The sequence below is a fragment of the Chanodichthys erythropterus genome, chromosome 7, assembly GCF_024489055.1.
Source record: "Chanodichthys erythropterus isolate Z2021 chromosome 7, ASM2448905v1, whole genome shotgun sequence".
NCBI lineage: Eukaryota > Metazoa > Chordata > Actinopteri > Cypriniformes > Xenocyprididae > Chanodichthys > Chanodichthys erythropterus.
In genome coordinates, this window is record NC_090227.1 from 20,920,232 (window position 1) to 20,940,962 (window position 20,731).

Here is a 20,731-nt window from a genome sequence, read left to right on the forward strand (position 1 = left end):
TTTTTTTCCAAGCACATTTTACCAATTCCAATCCACATCAATCTTAATAACTACTATTAATATTGTTTTTAATCATTTATAAGTGATACATAATTGTTCATGAAGGCTGGAAATGAAAAATGCCCTATATTCAGGTGTGCAGAATTATTAGGCAGGTTTTCTTTTACAGATAAAATGAGCCAAAAAAGAGATTTAACTCAGACTGAAAAGTCAAAAATTATTAAATACTCATGAGAAGGACGCAATACTAATGTAATACTAGAAATTGCAAAGTTAAAGCATGACCATTGGACAGTGAAATGCTCATTGGGTCAGCGGGGTCATACAAAAACAGCTGGAGAAGCAAAGACACATGTTAACTGCAAAAGAATTAAGAATTAAGGTGAAGAATTAAGTGTGAAACCATCAGGAACCCTTTAGTCTCCAGTGCCACCATTTCCCAGAACTGAAACCTACCTGGAGTCTCCAGGAGTGTGAGGTGTCAGGATCTCAGAGACTTAGGTTAGCTAAAGAATCCTAAAAAATGACCCTCTCTTAATAAGAATCACAAGCTGAAGTGTTATAAAATACATGAAGACTGGGTTTTTATAGGCCTCATAGACAGACAGCTTGAGGGTGACTCCTGAAGGACCAGCACCACATCCTCTTGTACCACTGTTTGAAGAATTTATTTTCCAGAATCTGGCAGTAAGTTTTGGAAGATCATTTAGTCCATCTCTGCAAGATAGACATTTCAGGATAAGAGATGGACTAAAAGTGAACTCCCACACCTTACTGCCAGATTCTGGAAAATAAATTCTTCAAACAGTGGTACAAGAGGATGTGGTGCCGGTCCTTCGGGAGTCACCCTCAAGCTGTCTGTCGATAAGGCCTATAAAAACCCAGTCTTCATGTATTTTATAACACTTCAGCTTGTGATTCTTATTAAGAGAGGTTCATTTTTTAGGATTCTTTAGCTAACCTAAGTCTCTGAGATCCTGACACCTTGCACTTCTGGAGACTCCAGGTAGGTTGCAGTTCTGGAAAATGGTGCCGCTGGAGACTAAATGGTTCCTGATGGTTTCACACTTAATTCTTCACCTTAATTCTTAATTATTTTGAAATTAACATCTGTCTTTTCTTTTCCACCTGTTTTTGTATGACCCTCTCTTTTTTGGCTCATTTTGCCTGTAAAAGAAAACCTGCCTAATAATTCTGCACACCTGAATATAAGGCATTTTTCATTTCCAGCCTTCATGAACAATTATATATCACTTATAAATTATTAAAAACAATATTAATAGTAGTTCTTAAGATTGATGTGGATTGGAATTGGTAAAATGTGCTTGGAAAAAAAAATATGATCAGAAAATCAACTTGCCTAATAATTCTGCACACAGTGTATAGTGTATTGTGTTTGCTTTCAAACATGTATTTTACATGATCTTCCTTCAATTTTTTTTCTATAATCTCTAGACATTTCAGCTGATTTCTTGGGAGCCATTCTGGTTAAAAATTAAGAAAAAATAGTTTTAGGAAGTAAGGCATCTCATTTAAGTTTCATTGTAAAATAACACTATTATGCTTCTTTAACTTAATTTATAAACACATAATATGATATAGATAGTGACACAGAACATGTCATTACCACCATCACTTGTCATTACCATCACAACAAGTTGTGTGTTGGTAATGACGTGTTGCGGTAATGACATTTTTTTGTTTTTCAGGAAAAAAAGATGCTAGGTCATGGATTTGCTAACATCACTCAACAGCTAGTACAAAAAGAACTTTAAATACACATAAATCATGTGAATATATACATATATTTATCAAAATATTGCTGCTACAGCATTTATGGTAATGATGACGCTGAATAAGTCTACTCCATGATCAGAAGGAATTCATGATTAAATTACTTACTTTTTCAGACATCAAATGTCACTGTTCTTCCATGGCTGACATGTGCTCCCCTGCTGGTCTTCATTTCCATGGTTACGGCATAAACAAGTCTTACCCTCAAAAAAATCCTTGTTGTAATCATAGACTGTCGCGGTAATGACAGTATTGTTGTGGACAATACTAAATTGTTAAAAATATTCACAAATTGCACAGATATGAACCCAAATTATGCATCAAGTGCCTTTTTAAGTTACTGTTTAAACATATATTGTGATTTTTTAATGAACTGATAACATTTTATCACATTTTCAGAGCAGACAAGTTTTAAAGTCTGGGTTGGGGACAAGGCTTGAGTAGCCAAATATTAGTGATGAAAACATTTTTAAACATGGAAATCATACTGATTTTAGTGTATAACATTTTTTGGTGGTGCAATATTATTTGAAATAACTAAACTATTTATTTTATAATATATTATTTTGAACATGAATGTATAATCTGGGGACATAAAAGTTCCCCTAATTGAAGAATCACCCATATATATTTGTTTCAACCTTCATATACTTAAAATATATTTAAATATGTATTTCAGGGGCAGGAAAAATATATTTATATATGAAAATATATTTCAGGGCGCAAGAAAATACATTTCCAATCTTACAGTCGACAATGCAAATGTGCGTGGAAGAAAGCCTTGCGAACAAAACTATCCATTATGTTTGAAGAATTTTGAAAAACATGAATTTCCACATATTTTCCACATTGACACTTTGTTCACATATCTTCCCAAAAAATACCTGTGTAATAGTGATCATGGCACCTCACAAATGTGTGTTTTAGTCTATTACTTATTAATTAATTCATTTATTTATTAATTTAATTGTAATTTATTGTCAGTGTAATATAGCGTTTAGATCTACATCAAATACGAATAAATAGATAAATAAAATCGCTAGCTGTACGATGTTAACTGTGACGTAATTTGAATGGGAAACCACTAGCAGCGCTCACAGACTTTTGGAGTACTGCGCATGCGCGTCATTTTGAACTGTAACGGTCGTCAGTCAACCGGGAGTTTTCGGAGTAAAAGAATGAATGAATGAATGAATGAGGCATTTATATAGCGCTTTCATATGTACAACTGTACACCCAAAGCGCTTTCCAATCATATCAGGGGTCTCTCCTCATCCACCACCAGTGTGCAGCATCCACTTGGATGATGCGATGGCAGCCACAGTACAACGGCGCCAGTACGCTCACCACACACCAGCTGAAGGTGGAGAGGAGAGAGAGTGAAAGAGCCAATTCAATGCATGGGGATTATTAGGAGGCCATGATTAGTATGGGCCTATGGAGGGAATTTGGCCAGGACATATCATTGCTACTTTGAATGTATAATGTTTTATTGTCAAGGTTTTTTTTTTACTTTAATTGTAAAATTAATGCCCCGTTTGTTTATTTGCTCACATGAGACGCATTTGATATTTTCAGATTTCCGTTTTACAGTTAGTTGTTTTTAATTTGGACACTAGTGAAAACTAACGTTACACACAAAAAATGTTTAATAATTTTTTTTTTAAATTTCAGCTGTAGAGTGTTTGGGAGACGGTGCTGCCTGCTGTTGTCAATCTATGATGCTCCTGTCACTGATAGTGGCCTGTAACGTAAGTCTTTTTTTTTTTTTTTTTTTGGCTAAATTTAATGTTTTACTAAACTTGTTAAGTAGGCACACGTTATTTTCTCGTTATTAAAGTTCAGGCATATGCTGGTTTGGCATTAATGGCATTTCATACGCTCAATTTTTCTACTATTATTATTATCATTATTAATATAGCCTTACTATAATATAATTTTTATTCACTTTCTGCTGAATGACAAGCTGTTTTCGATTATCCAGTTGAGCCAGTGATTCAGTAAGTTGCTTGTAACAGTAGATGCTTATTTGTCACGACTTACAGGTTTACATGTGTCATTCATTACTGAAAAAATCTGCTTTTTATTTTCAGTAGCAGAAGCAGAGACAGTTTGTGCAACAGCAACAAGGTAAGAATGATGAGACACATTAAGAAGTAGATTTTTTTTTTTTTTTAATTAAGCACTGTTATTATTTTATTTGTGTAATTTATGAATTGATATGTTCTCTGCACTTGTGTTAATATCTGTTTCTGTCTGGAACAGGTGCGGGTCAAAACCCACAAGCCCAACGATTGTGCTGGAGAACGTCTCGGTTACAAAGGTAACCCTCGTTCCCTGAAGGAGGGAACGGAGACGTACGTCGGACAGACCGACGAATAGGAATCTCGCCAGAGAAGCCAATCTACTTCGAGTGTAACTAAACGAGCCAATGCACATTGGCATGCAATCATCTGCATCAGCTGCTCACCTCGCAGCGCGGGTATATAATGAGCAGCAGGTGCATTGCATCTTCAGGTTTTCGCTGAGGAGCCGAACCAAGCAGGCGGCAGCACAGCAGGACAACAACTGTGGCGACGGGACGTACGTCTCCGTTCCCTCCTTCAGGGAACGAGGGTTACCTTTGTAACCGAGACGTTCCCATTCAGTCGGTCACGTTCGACGTACGTCGGACAGACCGACGAATAGGAATCCCTACCAAAGCGCCACAGGAGCTGCCCTCCTCCAGCGCTCTGTTGTAAGCCACCTGAACCCCCTTGCCTGCGGACGGTGGGACAGGGCTAACACACAGAGAGGGTCGATCACTGTTGTTCCAAAACCCATTCAGTGAGACTATTGGATAACGCTGGGAAAGCGTAACCTTCGTTTGAAGGAACGCTGCGGAAGCCACATCCTTCCCCGAAGGAGTTATGTGGAGAAGTACATATGGACTAACCCTGTAGGGCTGTGCTACATATGGAAGAACTGGGGTGACTCCAACTCGATAGAGATGGGTTCTCCCAGAGGGAAAGACACGGGCTTCGTTTAAGAGCAGCCGTGGAAAAAGCCATATGGGATCCCCGTAGGGTCACACATATGGAACCCAGCCTAAATCCGGTTCTCAAGGATACAACGGAGTATAGGCCTGGCGCCAGACGCTCCGCCACGTCGGCTGCCGAAGGGTAACCGGAGGACTCAACAGGGTCTGCCCGTAGGAACTCTCTGGAGAATAGAACGCGCATGTAGCGCAGCAAGCCGACACTAAGCCGGGGCCTCTCCGTGCCTCTGACCTGAGGCGAGAACACGGGAGGAGACCGGCTCGACACGAAGGCTATAGTATCTAGCGAACGTGTTAGGTGTCGCCCAGCCCGCAGCTCTACAAATGTCTGTTAGCGAGGCGCCACGAGCCAGCGCCCAGGAGGATGCCACACCTCTCGTGGAGTGAGCATGCAACCTGAGCGGGCAGGGCACGCCCTGAGCTTGGTAAGCCAGGGCGATGGCATCCACTATCCAGTGGGCCATCCTCTGCTTGGAGACAGCCTTTCCCTTCTGCTGGCCTCCGTAACAGACAAAGAGCTGGTCTGAGGTCCTGATGCTTCGAGTTCTGTCTATGTACAGTCGCAAGGCGCGAACTGGACAGAGCAAAGCCAGGGCTGGGTCTGCCTCCTCCGAGGGCAGCGCTTGCAGGCTCACTACCTGGTCCCTGAAGGGAGTGGTAGGAACCTTGGGCACATAGCCAGGCCGGGGTCTTAGTACCACATGGCTATCACCCGGCCCGAACTCTAGGCACGATTCGTCGACCGAAAATGACTGCAGGTCCCCTACCCTCTTGACGGAGGCCAATGCCACCAGCAGCAAAGTCTTCATAGACAGAATCTTTAAGTCTGCTGACAGCAAAGGCTCAAAGGGAGCAATCTGAAGTGCTCTGAGCACCAGAGTAAGGTCCCAAGAGGGTATGGAGGGGGGACGAGGAGGATTTAACCGTCTCGCCCCCCTAAGGAACCTGACGACCAGGTCGTGCTGACCAACAGATTTGCCATCTATGTGGTCGTGGTAAGCGGAGATAGCAGCAGAATGGACTTTGAGGGTGGAGGGGGACAGCCTACGCTCCAACCCCTGCTGCAAGAAGGAAAGCACGACACCGATCGAGCATCTTCGGGGGTCTTCCCGGCGAGAAGAGCACCACTCGATGAACAGGTTCCACTTCGAGGCGTAAGCACGTCTCGTAGACAGTGCGCGAGCTGAAGTGATGGTGTTAAGTACCTCGGGGGGTAAGTCACCTAGAACCTCCGCGTCCCATTCAGGGACCAGAAATGGAGTTTCCAGAGGTCTGGACGCGGGTGCCAAAGAGTGCCCCGTCTCTGAGAAAGAAGGTCGTTCCTCAGAGGAATGGGCCAGGGAGGGGCTGTCGCGAGGAGTGAGAGTTCTGGGAACCAGGTCCGGTTGGGCCAGTAAGGCGCAATCAGCAAGACCTGCTCCTCGTCCTCCCTGACTTTGCACAGAGTCTGTGCAAGTAGGCTCACTGGGGGAAACGCATATTTGCGCAGGCCCCGGGGCCAGCTGTGTGCCAGTGCGTCTGTCCCGAGTGTTCCCCCGGTCAGAGAGTAAAACAACTGGCAGTGGGAGGTTTCTGGTGAGGCAAACAGGTCTACCTGAGCCTCTCCGAACTCTCTCCAGATCAGCTGAACCACCTGGGGGTGGAGTCGCCATTCTCCTGGCAGCGCAGCTCGTGATAGCTCGTCGGCCACACGGTTGAGCACACCGGGGACATGAATGGCGCGAAGCGACCTCAGAAACTTCCGACTCCACAGGAGGAGATGGCGGGCGAGTTGCGACATGCGATGGGAGCGTAGACCACCTTGATGGTTGATGTACGCAACGGTCGCAGTGTTGTCCGTACGGACCAGTACATGCTTGCCCCGTAGCAGGCCTTTGAGGCGGCTCAGAGCAAGGCGTACTGCCAGCAACTCGAGGCAGTTGATGTGCCAATGCAGATGGGGTCCCGTCCAAACCCCTGACACTGCATGCCCGTTGTACGTGGCACCCCAGCCGGTGGCAGAAGCATCTGAGAACACCACAGCATGCCGGGACACCTGTTCTAAGGGCACTCCTGCCCGAAGAAACAAGGGGTCCAACCACGGACTGAAGGTTCGGCGGCACTCCTGAGTGATTGACACCCGGAACGTGCCGCGCTGCCACGCCCATCTCGGGACTCGGCCGTGAAGCCAGTGCTGAAGCGGTCTCATATGAAGCAGACCGAGCGGTGTTACAGCCGCAGCAGCCGCCATATGCCCCAGGAGCCTCTGAAAGAACTTCAGTGGGACCGCTGTCCTGCCGTTGAACGTATTCAGGCAGTTCAACACTGACCGAGCACGTTCCTCTGTGAGGCGTGCTATCTGCTCGACCGAATCCAACTCCATACCAAGAAAAGAGATCCTCTGCACCGGGGCGAGTTTGCTCTTTTCCCAGTTGACCTGAAGCCCCAACTGGCTGAGGTGTCTGAGCACCAAATCCCTGTGTTCGCACAACTGATCCCGGGACTGTGCTAAAATGAGCCAGTCGTCGAGATAGTTGAGAATGCGAACACCCTGTTCTCTCATGGGAACAAGGGCTCCCTCCACGACCTTCGTGAAGACGCTAACCAGAGGAACCACAGGCGCACCCGCAGCGGGGCAGCGAGGTGGAACGCAGGGACGCTCTCTGCGAGGCGGCCCGACGCGGCGTCACAGTGTGCTGTGCAACACTTACCTGCTTCCACGGGTGGACAGAGGGAGCAGTCGAGGCTTTGACTGCCTGCTGCTCGCTGCTGTCCGCTGGCGAGAGAAGAGGGGGATGAGAGTGGTGAGGTTCTTGCCCTCCCACTACTCTCCGAGCCCTCTTCGGACCCGGAGATAGAGGAAACTGCTCTTTTATTGAGAATTTGGGTACCGCTGGCTGTTGGGCCAGCGGCAGAACCAAAACAGAAGGAAACAAAAGATTCTCCACCCGGCCCTCCTCCGGGGGAAGGAGCGGTGCGGTCACCACCTCCTGTAGAGCAGTCCTCTCCATCTCCAGGTCGCCCGTCCTAGGGCCGCTTGGACTTGGCCTTGCTACCCTTCTTCTTGGGGGGTGGCGGGACGGGCTGGGCGCCCCGACCACGACCGGCTCCACGGCGCCGCTTAGCCGGAGGCTGCTGCTGCTGGGGCGCGGGAGCGGGGGCGGCCGCAGGGGGGCGCCCTCGGCGACGAGCAGTCTGAGATGCTGCGGGCGGTGGTGGAGCAGCAGCTGACCGCCTCGGCAGGATATGACTGATGGCCTCAGACTGCTTCTGTACAGTCGAGAACTGTTGGGCAAAGTTCTCGACCGCGTCGCCGAAGAGGCCGGTCTGGGACACGGGGGAATTAAGAAACCTGACCTTGTCGGTATCCCTCATGTCCGCGAGACACAGCCAGAGATGGCGCTCCTGGACCACAAGTGTGGACATCGCACGACCCACTGACCGCGCCGTAACCTTCGTCGCACGAAGCACGAGGTCCGTCGCGGCACGAATTTCCTGAAGAACTTGTGGGTCATGACCACCCTCGTGCAGATCCCTCAGTGCCTTGGCCTGATGGACCTGCAACAACGCCATAGCGTGTAGGGCAGAGGCAGCTTCCCCACAGGCCTGGTAAGCCTTGCCGGTAAGATCCGACGAGTGCTTACAGGCCCGGGAAGGGAGAGACGGCTCCCCCCGCCAGGTGGAGTTAGGGCACAGTTGCATAGCAACGGCCCGTTCCACAGGGGGTATGCGCGTATAACCCTTCGCTGCCCCGCCGTCAAGGGTGGTGAGGGAGGAGGACCCACCGACACGGTTTCGGGCAGTAAAAGGTGCCGTCCACGTGCCAGTGAGCTCTTCATGCACCTCCGGGAAGAAAGGCACTGGGGTGGGGGGCTGAGAACCAGCCCTTGCCACCCCGAGATACCAATCGTCCAACCTCGAGGGTTCGAGACACGGTGGAGGATTCCACACGAGCCTGACCCTGTTGGCGGCCCGGGAAAGCATAGCCATCATTTCCGGGTCTGAATCGGGCACAGTTGTCACTCCCGAGGGAGGCAGCTGCGCCGAATCGTCATCCGCGGAAGTATCAGGCTCACCCTCCAATGCAGCGATCGACATCCGGTCATCCTGGGGAGCTCCGAAGGATACGGATGGTACACACCTCTGGGGTGGTCCACCGCGCTCCCCCGGCAGCTCTACTGGCTGCGGAGTGCAGGAGGGATGAGGGTTCCTAGGGGGTTGGTTCCCCGAAGGAAGCGCGCTCACCGTGATCCTCAGGTCACCAGTGCCGCTGCCCGAAGCAACCCTCTGAGGAGGATTGGAACGAGGCAACGGCACCGGGACTCCGCCCCTTTGCAGGAACTGGAGTCTAGACCGCAACTCCGCGACGGTCATCATCCCACAATGGGTACATGACTCGTCCACAAACGCCGCCTCAGCGTGCCTTAAGCCCAAGCACGCGATACAGCGTTGGTGACCATCCCGGGGCGCCAGGTAACGACCGCATCCAGCAGCACACAAGTAGAACGACATCTTTAAAAAGACGCGAACTACTCGTGTAAGCTCTTTCAAGGACTGACTCTTTTAGGTGCTGAAGCACGCAGGGGAATAGCCGCTGCAGCACAGACAGGGAATGTGCAGCCTGTCGTGTGCACTCTCTTTGCAGACGCTGCTCTTACCAGCTGTGAGAACAGCTTTTTAACGCTCTTAAAGCGCACCGTCACCAGCCGTGAAAACGGCCTTCACGCTGATACACAGCTTAATTTGCTCAAATAAAAAAGGCAAAACACAAAGCAAAGAAGAAAAAATCGGCCCCGCTGCTGTGCAGTTCCTCCTGCACCGGACGAGAAGAGCAGTCAGAGAGAGAGCTGGCTCGTTGAAGTCCGTTCTTCAAACACTCGCTCGTAGAAACCACCGTGTTTGCAGTAGTTCGGCTCCGAAGCGAAAAGCTGAAGATGCAACGCACCTGCTGCTCATTATATACCCGCGCTGCGAGGTGAGCAGCTGATGCAGATGATTGCATGCCAATGTGCATTGGCTCGTTTAGTTACTCTCGAAGTAGATTGGCTTCTCTGGCGAGATTCCTATTCGTCGGTCTGTCCGACGTACGTCGAACGTGACCGACTGAATGGGAACCACAAGTCACAGGTACAGGATAATGTTCATAGTCAAGTCATCTTCATTTCTGTGGCACTTTATACAAAACAGCTTCACAGTAAAAAACATGAAATAGTCAACATGACCCTAGTTGAAGTGAAACACTAGGTGTGTGTTAGAAAAATACTAATATTTTAAAGTCAGTACATGCAAATGATTCCTCAAGCTTTAAAACACATCACAAATTACAACATGTTGACTTTGAGCCCATATTGGACAGTTGGCAAATCTGTAATGTAACAAATTTAACATAACAGTATTTTCCAAAAACACACCTATTGTTTCACTTCAGAAGAAGTTGATTAATCAACTGAGGTCATGTGGATTACCGTCATGTTCACTTTGGTTTTTGACCTTCTTGCGTGAACACACAGAGATGGATTATTTTTCTAAATATCTCTGTTTGTATTCCACAGAAAAAGAGAATGTCATAATCAACTGGAACAGCATGAGGGTAAATATCCCTTTGTTAAGTTAGCTTAACTGAGTGACTTTGTGATATTCCACTATCCCTTCATTTGTAAAAGTGAAAATGCAATGCAGAAGTGTAAAGAAAGGCTAATTCGACCTCTCCTCAATCACCAGTTTCTTTACTGTACTGTCTAAAAATATGCCCATTAAATATCTTTAAAATCCAGTATACCTGTAATTGTTTTAGTTCCAGTGTAAACAAAAATATCAGGAAATCCAAAACTAGTTAGAGGACAAAGTGCATGCCCTCTGTACCTGTACTGATGTTCAGTGATTGTGTTTTGTCTTTTGTATGAGTACAGTGGTAGAGACAGAGAAGAAGTGCCTTTGATGAGGAAACCATGGCAGCCATATATACGGTAAGTTAATACTTAGTGAAAGGAACATTTACTAGAAACATTAAGTTCTAAAAAAATTACTGATTTTTGTCTCACAGTCAAGAAGAGATTTCCAAATGTGTCCTGTTGTATTATATCAAGAAAATGCAATTACCCTGCCTCCTTGGTAAGATTTTGGATGTCTGTTGCTACACATTTGGCCAATGTATTAAATATTAGGCATTGCTTACAATATTATTGTTATTTATATTTGTTTGTTTCTAAGAAATGCATTATACTGCATGGCCAAAGATGTACAGTTATTGATAGTTATTACAGTTATTAGATATGTGTGTGTGCCTGTCCATGAGAAGGAGGAGCAGAACTGGACTGCAGAACACAGAAGTGTGTGTGGTTCTATGTGTGTGTGCTCAAGGACATGGAGAACTGTGGTTCTACTCCAAGAACCTTATAAGGACATCAGCCATCTTGGCTGAGTTTACTGGAGTTCAAGGACACAAAAGCCAGACAGCTTGCACCTGCGAGGCCTTGAGAAGTGTCTGGAAACTTTGGGAAAGTTACAATGTACGTCAGTCAAGAAGATAACCCAACGTCTGCAATAAACAGCACGAGTATAAAAGACTGATGAGTTGATTGCCTCTTCGGATACTGATACGTCAGTACCCCCGACACCTAGAAGTCCAGAGCTGAGGACAAGAAACCCCAAGCTGAAGATGGGAGGCCCAGAGCTGACTACACCTTTGACTCAAGAGTGATTACTGTATTTTATACTTTAATGATGAAGTTTTATTTGCCTTTACATTGTTTATTATAAAAGTAACCAATTAAAAGAAATTTAATTGATTACAAAAGCTGCCTACCTTAGCTTGATTTATAGTGTTTTAAGACTTTGAATAAGAATGTACCACAGAGGAGTCTTCTGACCAAATTGTAAGTAATTTAAAATGCTTATAATTTAGGCCAGACTTGACTTACTTTACCTAACCTGAGAATAATAAATAATAAGGTTAAAAGGTGTTAAGATCAAAATACACACCGCAAAACAGTCCAAAGAGGCTTTGAGGATTTGACGTGGGGAAAGTGAGACTTCTTGAAAGCAAAAATGTTATATTTGTTTGAATATTGTAATTTTTTGAACATTGTAAAGTATGTTCCTTGCTGATTTTTATTCAAATGTTCACGTGTTATAGACAACAAATAAAAATGTTTTCAAATGTGACATGTGAATGTATTTTCTTGGGTTGAAATATATGTAGGGCAAAATATATTTTTAAATGCTTTTGTAAAATATATTTTGAAAATATATTTTTAAAAAATATATACAAAACATGGCCAAAAAATACATTTTAGGAAAATATATTTATATGTGAAAATATATTTATAGCGAATATATTTTTTGGCCATTTTTTGTATATTTTGAAATTTATTTAAAAATATATTTGAAAATAATTTTTTTTACCGTATGGGTTAATTTATTGCACATTTATTGGAAAGTTTGAATTTATCATAAGTCCGAATGTGCGAATATAAAACCAACTTTACCGAAGTCGTGCCGTCGAACTGTTGTATAAACGCAATATCACACTCGTAGCCGTGCGATATGGCTGTATATCAGCACGCAGTGATTACCTACAGACGAATCACAGCGTGCTGATATACAGCCATATCGCACGGCTACGAGTGTGATATTGCTCATATATCTATGGGTAAAAAAGAACATTGACAACACAAACGCCATGACTGTTTTGGATGTATTTTTTGGAGAGATGTTTTGTTTTCTTTTTTTCAGACATTTTTTTTAAAAAATAGATTTTTTATTTATTTATTGGTACGTTGTAAAATTTTAATTGTTAAAGATTATGTTTGTTGTTCAATGTATTATATAATGAGTGTATTTTGTATTGTATTTTTGGAGGGGTTTTTTTTCAGAGATTTTTTTAAAATATATTTTTTAGTTTACCGTATGTTGTGACATTGTTTTTTAAAGATAATTTTTGTTGTTCAATTTAATATATTTCTTGCAGTTCAAAGCATCAAGTGTCTGTTTATCTTGTACTTACATTCATTCTTCATTTTAAATTTTTCTTAGATTGTTCCCTTAAATGAATGGTTGGGCTTACCTTGCATGAATTGCCCAGTTAGGACCAACATAAGATCCTTACAGAGCCCACTTTAAGCCCATATGGGCATTCACGGTTGAATCCTGGTGAAACCCACTTTAAACCCCTTTAGGCAGGTGGGGCCCAAATGGGTCTGACACAAATTGCCCAGTTCAGACCCACATAAGACCCTTACAGATCCCACTTAAAACCCACCTGGGCATCCATGGCTGACCCCCATGTGGATCCCGGGTGCAAGCCCACTTTAAACCCCTTTAGGCAGATGGGGCCCAAATGGGTCTGTCATGAATTGCCCGGTTAAGACCCACATAAGACCCTTACAGATTCCACTTAAAACCCATCTGGGCATCCACGGCTGGTCCCCATGTGTATCCCGGGTGCAAGCCCACTTTAAACCCCTTCAGACTGGTGGGCCCCAAATGGGTTTGGCATGAATTGCCCAGTTAGGACCCACACAAGACCCTTACAGATCCCACTTAAAACCCATCTGGGCATCCATGGCTGGCCCCCATGTGGATCCCGGGTGTAAGCCCACTTTAAACCCCTTTGGGCAGGTGGGGCCCAAATGGGTTTGGCATGAATTGCCCAGTTAGGACCCATGCAGTACCCTTACAGGTCCCACTTTTAGTACGTCTGGGCTTCCACGGCTTGCCCCAATGTGGATCCCGGGTGCAAGCCCATAATGGGGCCCACATTTGCCGCCCATGAAGCCCTCATCTGGGCCCCACATGTCAGTGCTGGCTGGGTTGGTTCTCAGGGAGCAGGGGTCCCCTCCCCTATGCCCCGTGCAGCCGTTTTCTCTGGCTCCGGCCATAATCGTTTGATAAATGAGGGCCCTTGTGTTTTGAAACAGTGATTATGTAGAATGAAAATATGTACAACTAGAATAAAAGCATGAGATCAGGTTTTGAAAGAATGACTAGTTGTTTTACAAGTGTGATCAGTTTGGAGTTTTGTATTAAGAGTTTTGAAAATGTACACCTTAGATGTGAAAATAGTACTAAAGTGAATAAAAAAAAATGTATTACCTAAATTACATAATTGGCATAAAATCCATAATGTTTGTAATAGGATATATTCAGTATTTTACTACAGTTTTTTTTTTTTTTTTTACAATTGCTAACAAGCATTTACCAATACTTAAAATATTTTTCTAAACTCCTAACACATCAACACACATACATCACAGTTAATTTACATCATCAGTTAATTTTCGGCCAAAAAACATATTTTGTTCAATAAACACAAACTCTACATTTCAAAATGCTAAAAACCTTTTTCAACATATACTAACTCTGTCAAACCATTCATAATCGAGTCACTCTGTTAAAACAGCACCAATTACTGTATCTATCCAACATGAACATATAGTCCATCATAGTGCAATGAATGTCAAAATACTAACAGTTGATGACATTATGAAAACTGCATTACTTGTCATGTTTCAGTTCTACCTGCAGAAAATATGAAATACATAGTTTTTAAAATATAGTTTCCTTACATGAAAGCCATTTGGTTGAGTGTTGAATGTGTGCATTCCTGGCAACATACTATCTAAAAGTGAATGAGTCATTACTTTATAGAATGTACAGTAGAAAAAAAAAAAAAAAAAAAAAAAAAAATGGAGAAAGTAACTCAGGGAAACCACTGGTCAAATGAGTCCCTTATGCAGAACTTCAGTGTCCCCCTTGGTTTAATTTCATTTTGGGGTTGGGACTGTGGTGTTGATGGTGTCCCCATAGAGGGTGGGATGGTGTCTCCTTGGTAGCTAGTGCCCTGTGCAGACCACATATTCTGCATATATGGAACAGTGGTAGTGGAATCATTGTAATAAAATTGTTTTTGTGAATTGTGAAATATAAACTCTTGGAATTGAGAGAAAAAAGTCAGAATAGTGAGATAAAAAATACTTTTTTATTTTCTATTCCATGGCAGAAATAAGCTTTCATAGGTTCCACATGTGTAATGGGGAAAACCATAGAGATGCACAATCCAGCACACATTCTTACTCCCCTCCCATGTACCTCTTTTTCTCCCTTGTCCTGATCCAACTTTTCTGCTCCTTCATCTGTTCCTCTCCCTCACCCAGACATTTTTTTCTCTGGAACATTGGGTCTTCATTTTTGACTTGCTGTGACTTAAGCATTTGTAAACAAGATCAGAAAGATCCATGAGTTTGGCATGCGGTAAGCTTGTATGAAAAGAAAATGTAAGCATTTTAGAAACCTGTTAATTTACTGCATTTTGTGTGAAAACGATATGAATTGTGTTAATGGTATGAAAAAAAAGTGCACTTTTGATTATCTTTTGTGATACAAGTTCTCAGAGTTTTGAAAATTTATGTTTGTGAAAATTACACCAAAGCATTTTTAAATAAACTATAAAATGGCTTTATTTATGTCATCATCAAGTAATTATAGTTACACATCTGACAATAAAATACAGAAAATGAACTAAAATGAGTTACTTGTTCCATTTAAAGTGACAGATGGAAGTAGTGGCTCATATATTTACAACAAATACAGCAATCATAACCAAACAATATGATAAACAGGAATGAAATGCTGACCAGATGAACAGAGGGTCAGTGTCATGCTGATGACATTTCATTTAGATGTTTTTCCAGTTATTCCTTTCTTAGTGTTTAAGTCAGGCCTTAACAGAATTACGTAGCATTTAGGTATAAAAATACAAAACAGAAGGCCGAAAGTGGAAGCTAGAATGGCAAAAATCTCAACAGCCACTGTGTATTTCCCTGGTGAGCTGTTGTATGCTGGTATAAAAGAGATCCACACAGCAAAAAATATGAGCATACTAAAAGTGATGAGCTTAGCTTCATTAAATGTATCTGGAAGTTTCCTTCCAAGGAAGGCAAGTGCAAAGCACATACAAGAGAGCAGCCCAATATAGCCCAACACAAGGTAAAATCCTAGTGGCCACACATCTTTACATTCTAGTACAATCTTACCACCCTGATAGGATGTGTTTTTGTAGGGGTAAGGAGGTGCTAATGCCAGCCAGCAAGCACACAGGATAACTTGGCCTGTCGTGCAGAAGAAGATGAAAACCCTTTGCTGTGGAATGCCAAATAGCTTTAGAGAAATGGACCCAGGGATAGTAGAACGAAATGCCAAAAGCACCACAATGGTCTTGACCAGTATGCATGAGATACATAGAACAAAGCTGATCCCAAACGCAGCTTGTCGGGCACGGCATGTCCATGGCGAGGGCCGGCCTACAAACACCAGTGTGCAAAGGAAGCAAAGTTTGAGAGACAACAGCAATAGAAAACTCATCTCAGAGTTGTTGGCTTTAACAATGGGTGTGCTTCGAAAAAGGAAGAAAATCACTGTAACAACAGTTGCCACAGCGACTCCAAAAAGAGACAAAGAAATGAGAATGATGCCCATGATTTCATGGTATGACAGGAACTCCTCTATGCCAGCAACACAGAAAACCCTTTCTTTGTTTGGCCAATAGTATTGGGGACACTTGGTACACTCAGTAGCACCTAGTAGATATAAACAGACACTGTGAGTCAACAATCTGGTTATATATAGCATACATTACTACAAAACTCTCTTGAATACTTTCTGTTTGGTCATTCAGCTGTCAGATGTTCCCAAAACACTCATCATGTGTATAATTTAAACTGCTGTTACATTCGTATCACACTGCAGACTCGCACTCTTCTTTAATACAAACGCAACCATCATGGCACCATTGTGTGTCTTATTTATCAGTACTGATGTAGTGAAAATGACCAACTTTATTATTGGATTTACTGTAATATTGTTGCAGTGTTTGTATCAATGAAAGACCAATTATTTTGTGTTATTTTGTTTTGGATTATAATGGACTATTTTCTTAGTGGAAGCTTTAAGTTAATTCCATTCCTCCATTCTCAAAATCACTTGTCCTATGTAGGGTCATGGGACTTTGAGCTAATAAACAGTTAAAATTGTAAAATCATTTATACTCAAATCATTATTTTAAATCCATATATTTATTTATTTGGTGAGTAACCATGTAATTATGGATAATATATTGTACTGTCAGCAGGTCATTACTGCAAAATAAACCCCTGCTGTCAGAGTTTATTTGGTGATAATGTCTAGCTGCTGACTGTACATTATCCCCTAGATAGATAGATAGATAGATAGATCATCTATGCTATTATATATTTACCCGAGATATTGCTGATTTCCCCTTCAGCACAGGGCAAACAGTCAAAGCAGCAGACAGGCTGTCCTGGTCGAGTGGCCTGGCGTGTTCCAGGGGGACAAGGAGGCGTGCATAAAGAGACAGGAACCTGCATACAAAACATTATAAAATCAAGACTCTCTCCAAACTTAGAGCTCTACAACTGTTTGCCACAGGCTCACCTCAGTGTGTCCCCCTGCCCACTGAATTAACCCCTCATCTATCTTAAGCTGCTGTCCATGTGGGGCAGAGCCATCATAAGTGCCCACCATCTGAAACCGGATGGTACCTTTGCCATCTTTCTGCCAGTTTATGATGTCATAGAGGGGCACAGGCTCTCCATTGTTGTCAAAATACACCTTCTCTTTGAACTGGTTTGTAAAATTGACTTTTTTCAGGTAGTGAAGAAGCTATTTAATTAGTTAAAGCAAGCAATATAAAATGTATATAAGTATAATTATTATAATTATAATTGTTTAGCAAAATAATATATATATATATATATATATATATATATATATATATATATATATATATATATATATATATATATATATATATTTGACACATTTTAAAATTGAATGACAATTGACAATTGACAAACATGAATATTACCTGCCATGGAAAAAACTTTGATTCAGTTTTACAGACGTGGTCTGAGCTTTGTTCCTCAGAGCCACATTCCAACAGCTGGTGTAGAGCATGAGCAATAGCATACACTGCTTTGTAGACATTGTATGAAATCCTCACCCTTGATACATCAGTATAGCTATTCTCAGTCTCCATCAGATCCTCTGAGCCAGTGCAGAGTGGCAACTCAGAATCACCGCTGTCCTTATAACCTAGTCTGCATCCAAACAGTTCCTCCCAAAACATGTTAGTGAAAACAGATTCAGGTCTAGGTGAAGGCCTTACCCCAAGAAGAAACTCAGCCAAGCCTGGAATAGTAGTGCCCCTGAAGGAAAAGCCCACTGTTCCAGACAGGACAGGGTGAAGCTCAGGGATAGTGAGAAGTTTGGCTGTCACCCAGGCTTCACTGGCCACCCACTGCCACCTTGTCAGATTCCTACGAGCCACTTCAACCAGGAGCTCCAGCAGTTGTCCTTCAGTGGCAAATGCTATAATCACTCGTGCAGTGGAACTCTCCAGGCTATTAACTATAGCATGTATTTGTGCCTGGGAAGGTGCTTTTGGTATAGTGTGGTGAAAGGCTATGCAAACACCAGTTCTTTCAAGCTGTTCAGTAAAGGCCTGGATACCATAGTGACTGTAGTCGTCATCTGTACCCACCGTGCCCACCCAGCGCCAGCCAAAGTGGGAAACCAACTGGAACAGTCCCTGCACCTGAAATACATCACTGGGAACAGTACGAAGGAAAGAAGGGTATTCCTTCTTATCTGTGAGGCAGGTGCAGGTTGCAAAGTAGCTTATCTTGAAGGGGGGTCAGTGGAGAAAGAGCAAGAAAGAAAAGCAGAAAAAATAACATTAGGACAGATATTAAAGGTGAAACCAAGATCTTGAATTATTGTTTTTGGCAGACTATATATATATATATATATATATATATATATATATATATATATATATATATATATATATATATATATATAATATAATGTGTGTGTGTGTGTGTGTTTGTTTGTAATTGCAAAATTTAAATTTTGGTAATGAAATAAACATGTATTAACAACAGTAGAACAGTGTACAGAAATATATTTTGTTGCACTGATCAGGTTATAGATGCTAATATATATATATGCTAATGTTAATAAATAAATATCTAGTATCACCTTTTACTCAGACTCTTACCAGTGGAATTCTAAATGGACCCAAAGTTTGTGCCACGGCCCGTGTAGGTGAAGATGATGCCAGGCCGATGACAGCTGGCACCGGAGCAGTGGAAAGGCATTTGGCACTGCCAGCAGCATCAGCCTGTGTTTGGCTAAGGGTGCCATTCACCAGAAAAAGCACACTCCGCAGGCTGGTGTGCACATGATCACAGCTATCCAAGATCCGATAACCTAGTGTCACTCCTGGTAATAAACTGGAATTATTGTTGATTTCTTTAATGGCAAACACCATTGTTTGGACCCAGCGGAATGCACGGAAATCAAACCTGTTGAGAAGATGGACAGAGAACAAAAATAAGAAGGAGAGAGCTGGTTGTAGTAGTAGTGAAAAGGTAACAAACAGGCTTATTCTGAAAAAAAAAAAAAAAAGTTCACAAAAGTGACAAACATCTTTTTTTTTCTTTTTTTTTTTGCATAATAATACAGCATTTATGAGTAATAAAGTATGGATACATTCATGTTACATTTAAGGTAAATATTCATTCATTAAACCAACTGTATTTTATCTTTTTTTTTTTTATCTTTTCATTGCTGTTCTCCATTCTCTGCATGCCATTTCACACACCCGCTACACTCTTGATGCTGTGGTCGTTCAGAGTAATTATGGTCCGTTTGCGGAGCTATATAGTGCAGGGGAAAGAGCCCTCCAATTACAATATCACCATCCTGTTCCAGTACTGGTGAATTAAAATCACCCAGTGTCCAGCACCTCGTGTCCATTGAGGTGCAGAGAATTACTGAAAAGTACAGCAGAAGCAAAAGACCCAGTGGTGCCAGTTGACTCACTGGCATCTTATTGGCCATTGCTGAATCTTTCAAATCCGACCATGGAAACCGCTAGTGAGGACCCCATCCAAAGTGTATGGAAGTCTAGAATTCCCAGCTATATAAAATATATCACAATGATGCCAAACGAAACATCAAGTGAGACAGGCCAATGATATACATTGTGGGTGGAGTTGTCACCCAGGTCATGTGATTTAACAGTATTTCTGATCAAAGTGCCTTGAAATGTATTAGGGATCCTACTAAAACTTGAACAACTTATTGCGAATACAATACAATTATAAACAAGAATTTGTACAGAAAAAAAGACAAAATAGCTTACATTTTTCTGCAGATATGTTATAAACAACCTTTTTTTTCCTTTTTGTGAATGTTCAAAGAGACAGAAAGCTTAAAAGAAATGAACAGAAAGCTTAAAAGAAATGAAAATACTACTCATTACATTTGACTTCTTATTTTATGTGGATTATATTAAAGGGATTCACCCACAAATTTTATTCTGTCATCATTTACTGACCCTCAGGTTGTTCCAAAGCTGTATAAATTCCTTTGTTCTGCTGAAAACAAAGGAAGAAATTTTGATGGCTTTGGGCCACCATTTACGTCCATAGTATTTTTTCCCTACTATCGAATTCAATGGTGGCCCAAAACAGCTTGGTTACAAACTTTCTTTAAAATATCTTCCTTTGCATTCAGCAGTACTAAGAAATTTATACAGGTTTTGAACAAACTGAGGGTGAGTAAATGATGACAGAATTTCCATTTTCATTTTGAATTGAAAAAGTTAATTTCTGTAATCTGCTGAACACAAAAGAAGATATGTTGAAGAATGTCAGTAACCAAACAGTTGATGGGAATAATAGTCCTCCTCAGCTACGGTTGTACAAACTCTTAACATGTTTATTGCAACTACATTTAATATTTTTTTCTCACCAAACAACCTAACAAATGGCTCGTCACAAACCATACTGGGGCAGAGCCTAGACAGGGCTTTCTTCTGTGTAGACATAAATTCAC

General features: G+C 42.5%; 1 protein-coding gene across 1 annotated transcript; it reads right to left on the minus strand.

Moving 5' to 3' along the window:
* Positions 1–15,481: 15,481 nt before the first annotated feature.
* On the minus strand, positions 15,482–19,720 carry olfcu1 (olfactory receptor C family, u1). Its single transcript, XM_067389112.1, has 6 exons — positions 19,494–19,720; positions 18,888–19,194; positions 17,694–18,509; positions 17,261–17,488; positions 17,064–17,187; positions 15,482–16,386 (listed from the first exon to the last, which is right to left on the minus strand). Exons 1-6 carry the CDS (start codon positions 19,718–19,720, stop codon positions 15,482–15,484), a joined length of 2,607 nt encoding a protein of 868 aa, XP_067245213.1.
* Positions 19,721–20,731: the final 1,011 nt, after the last annotated feature.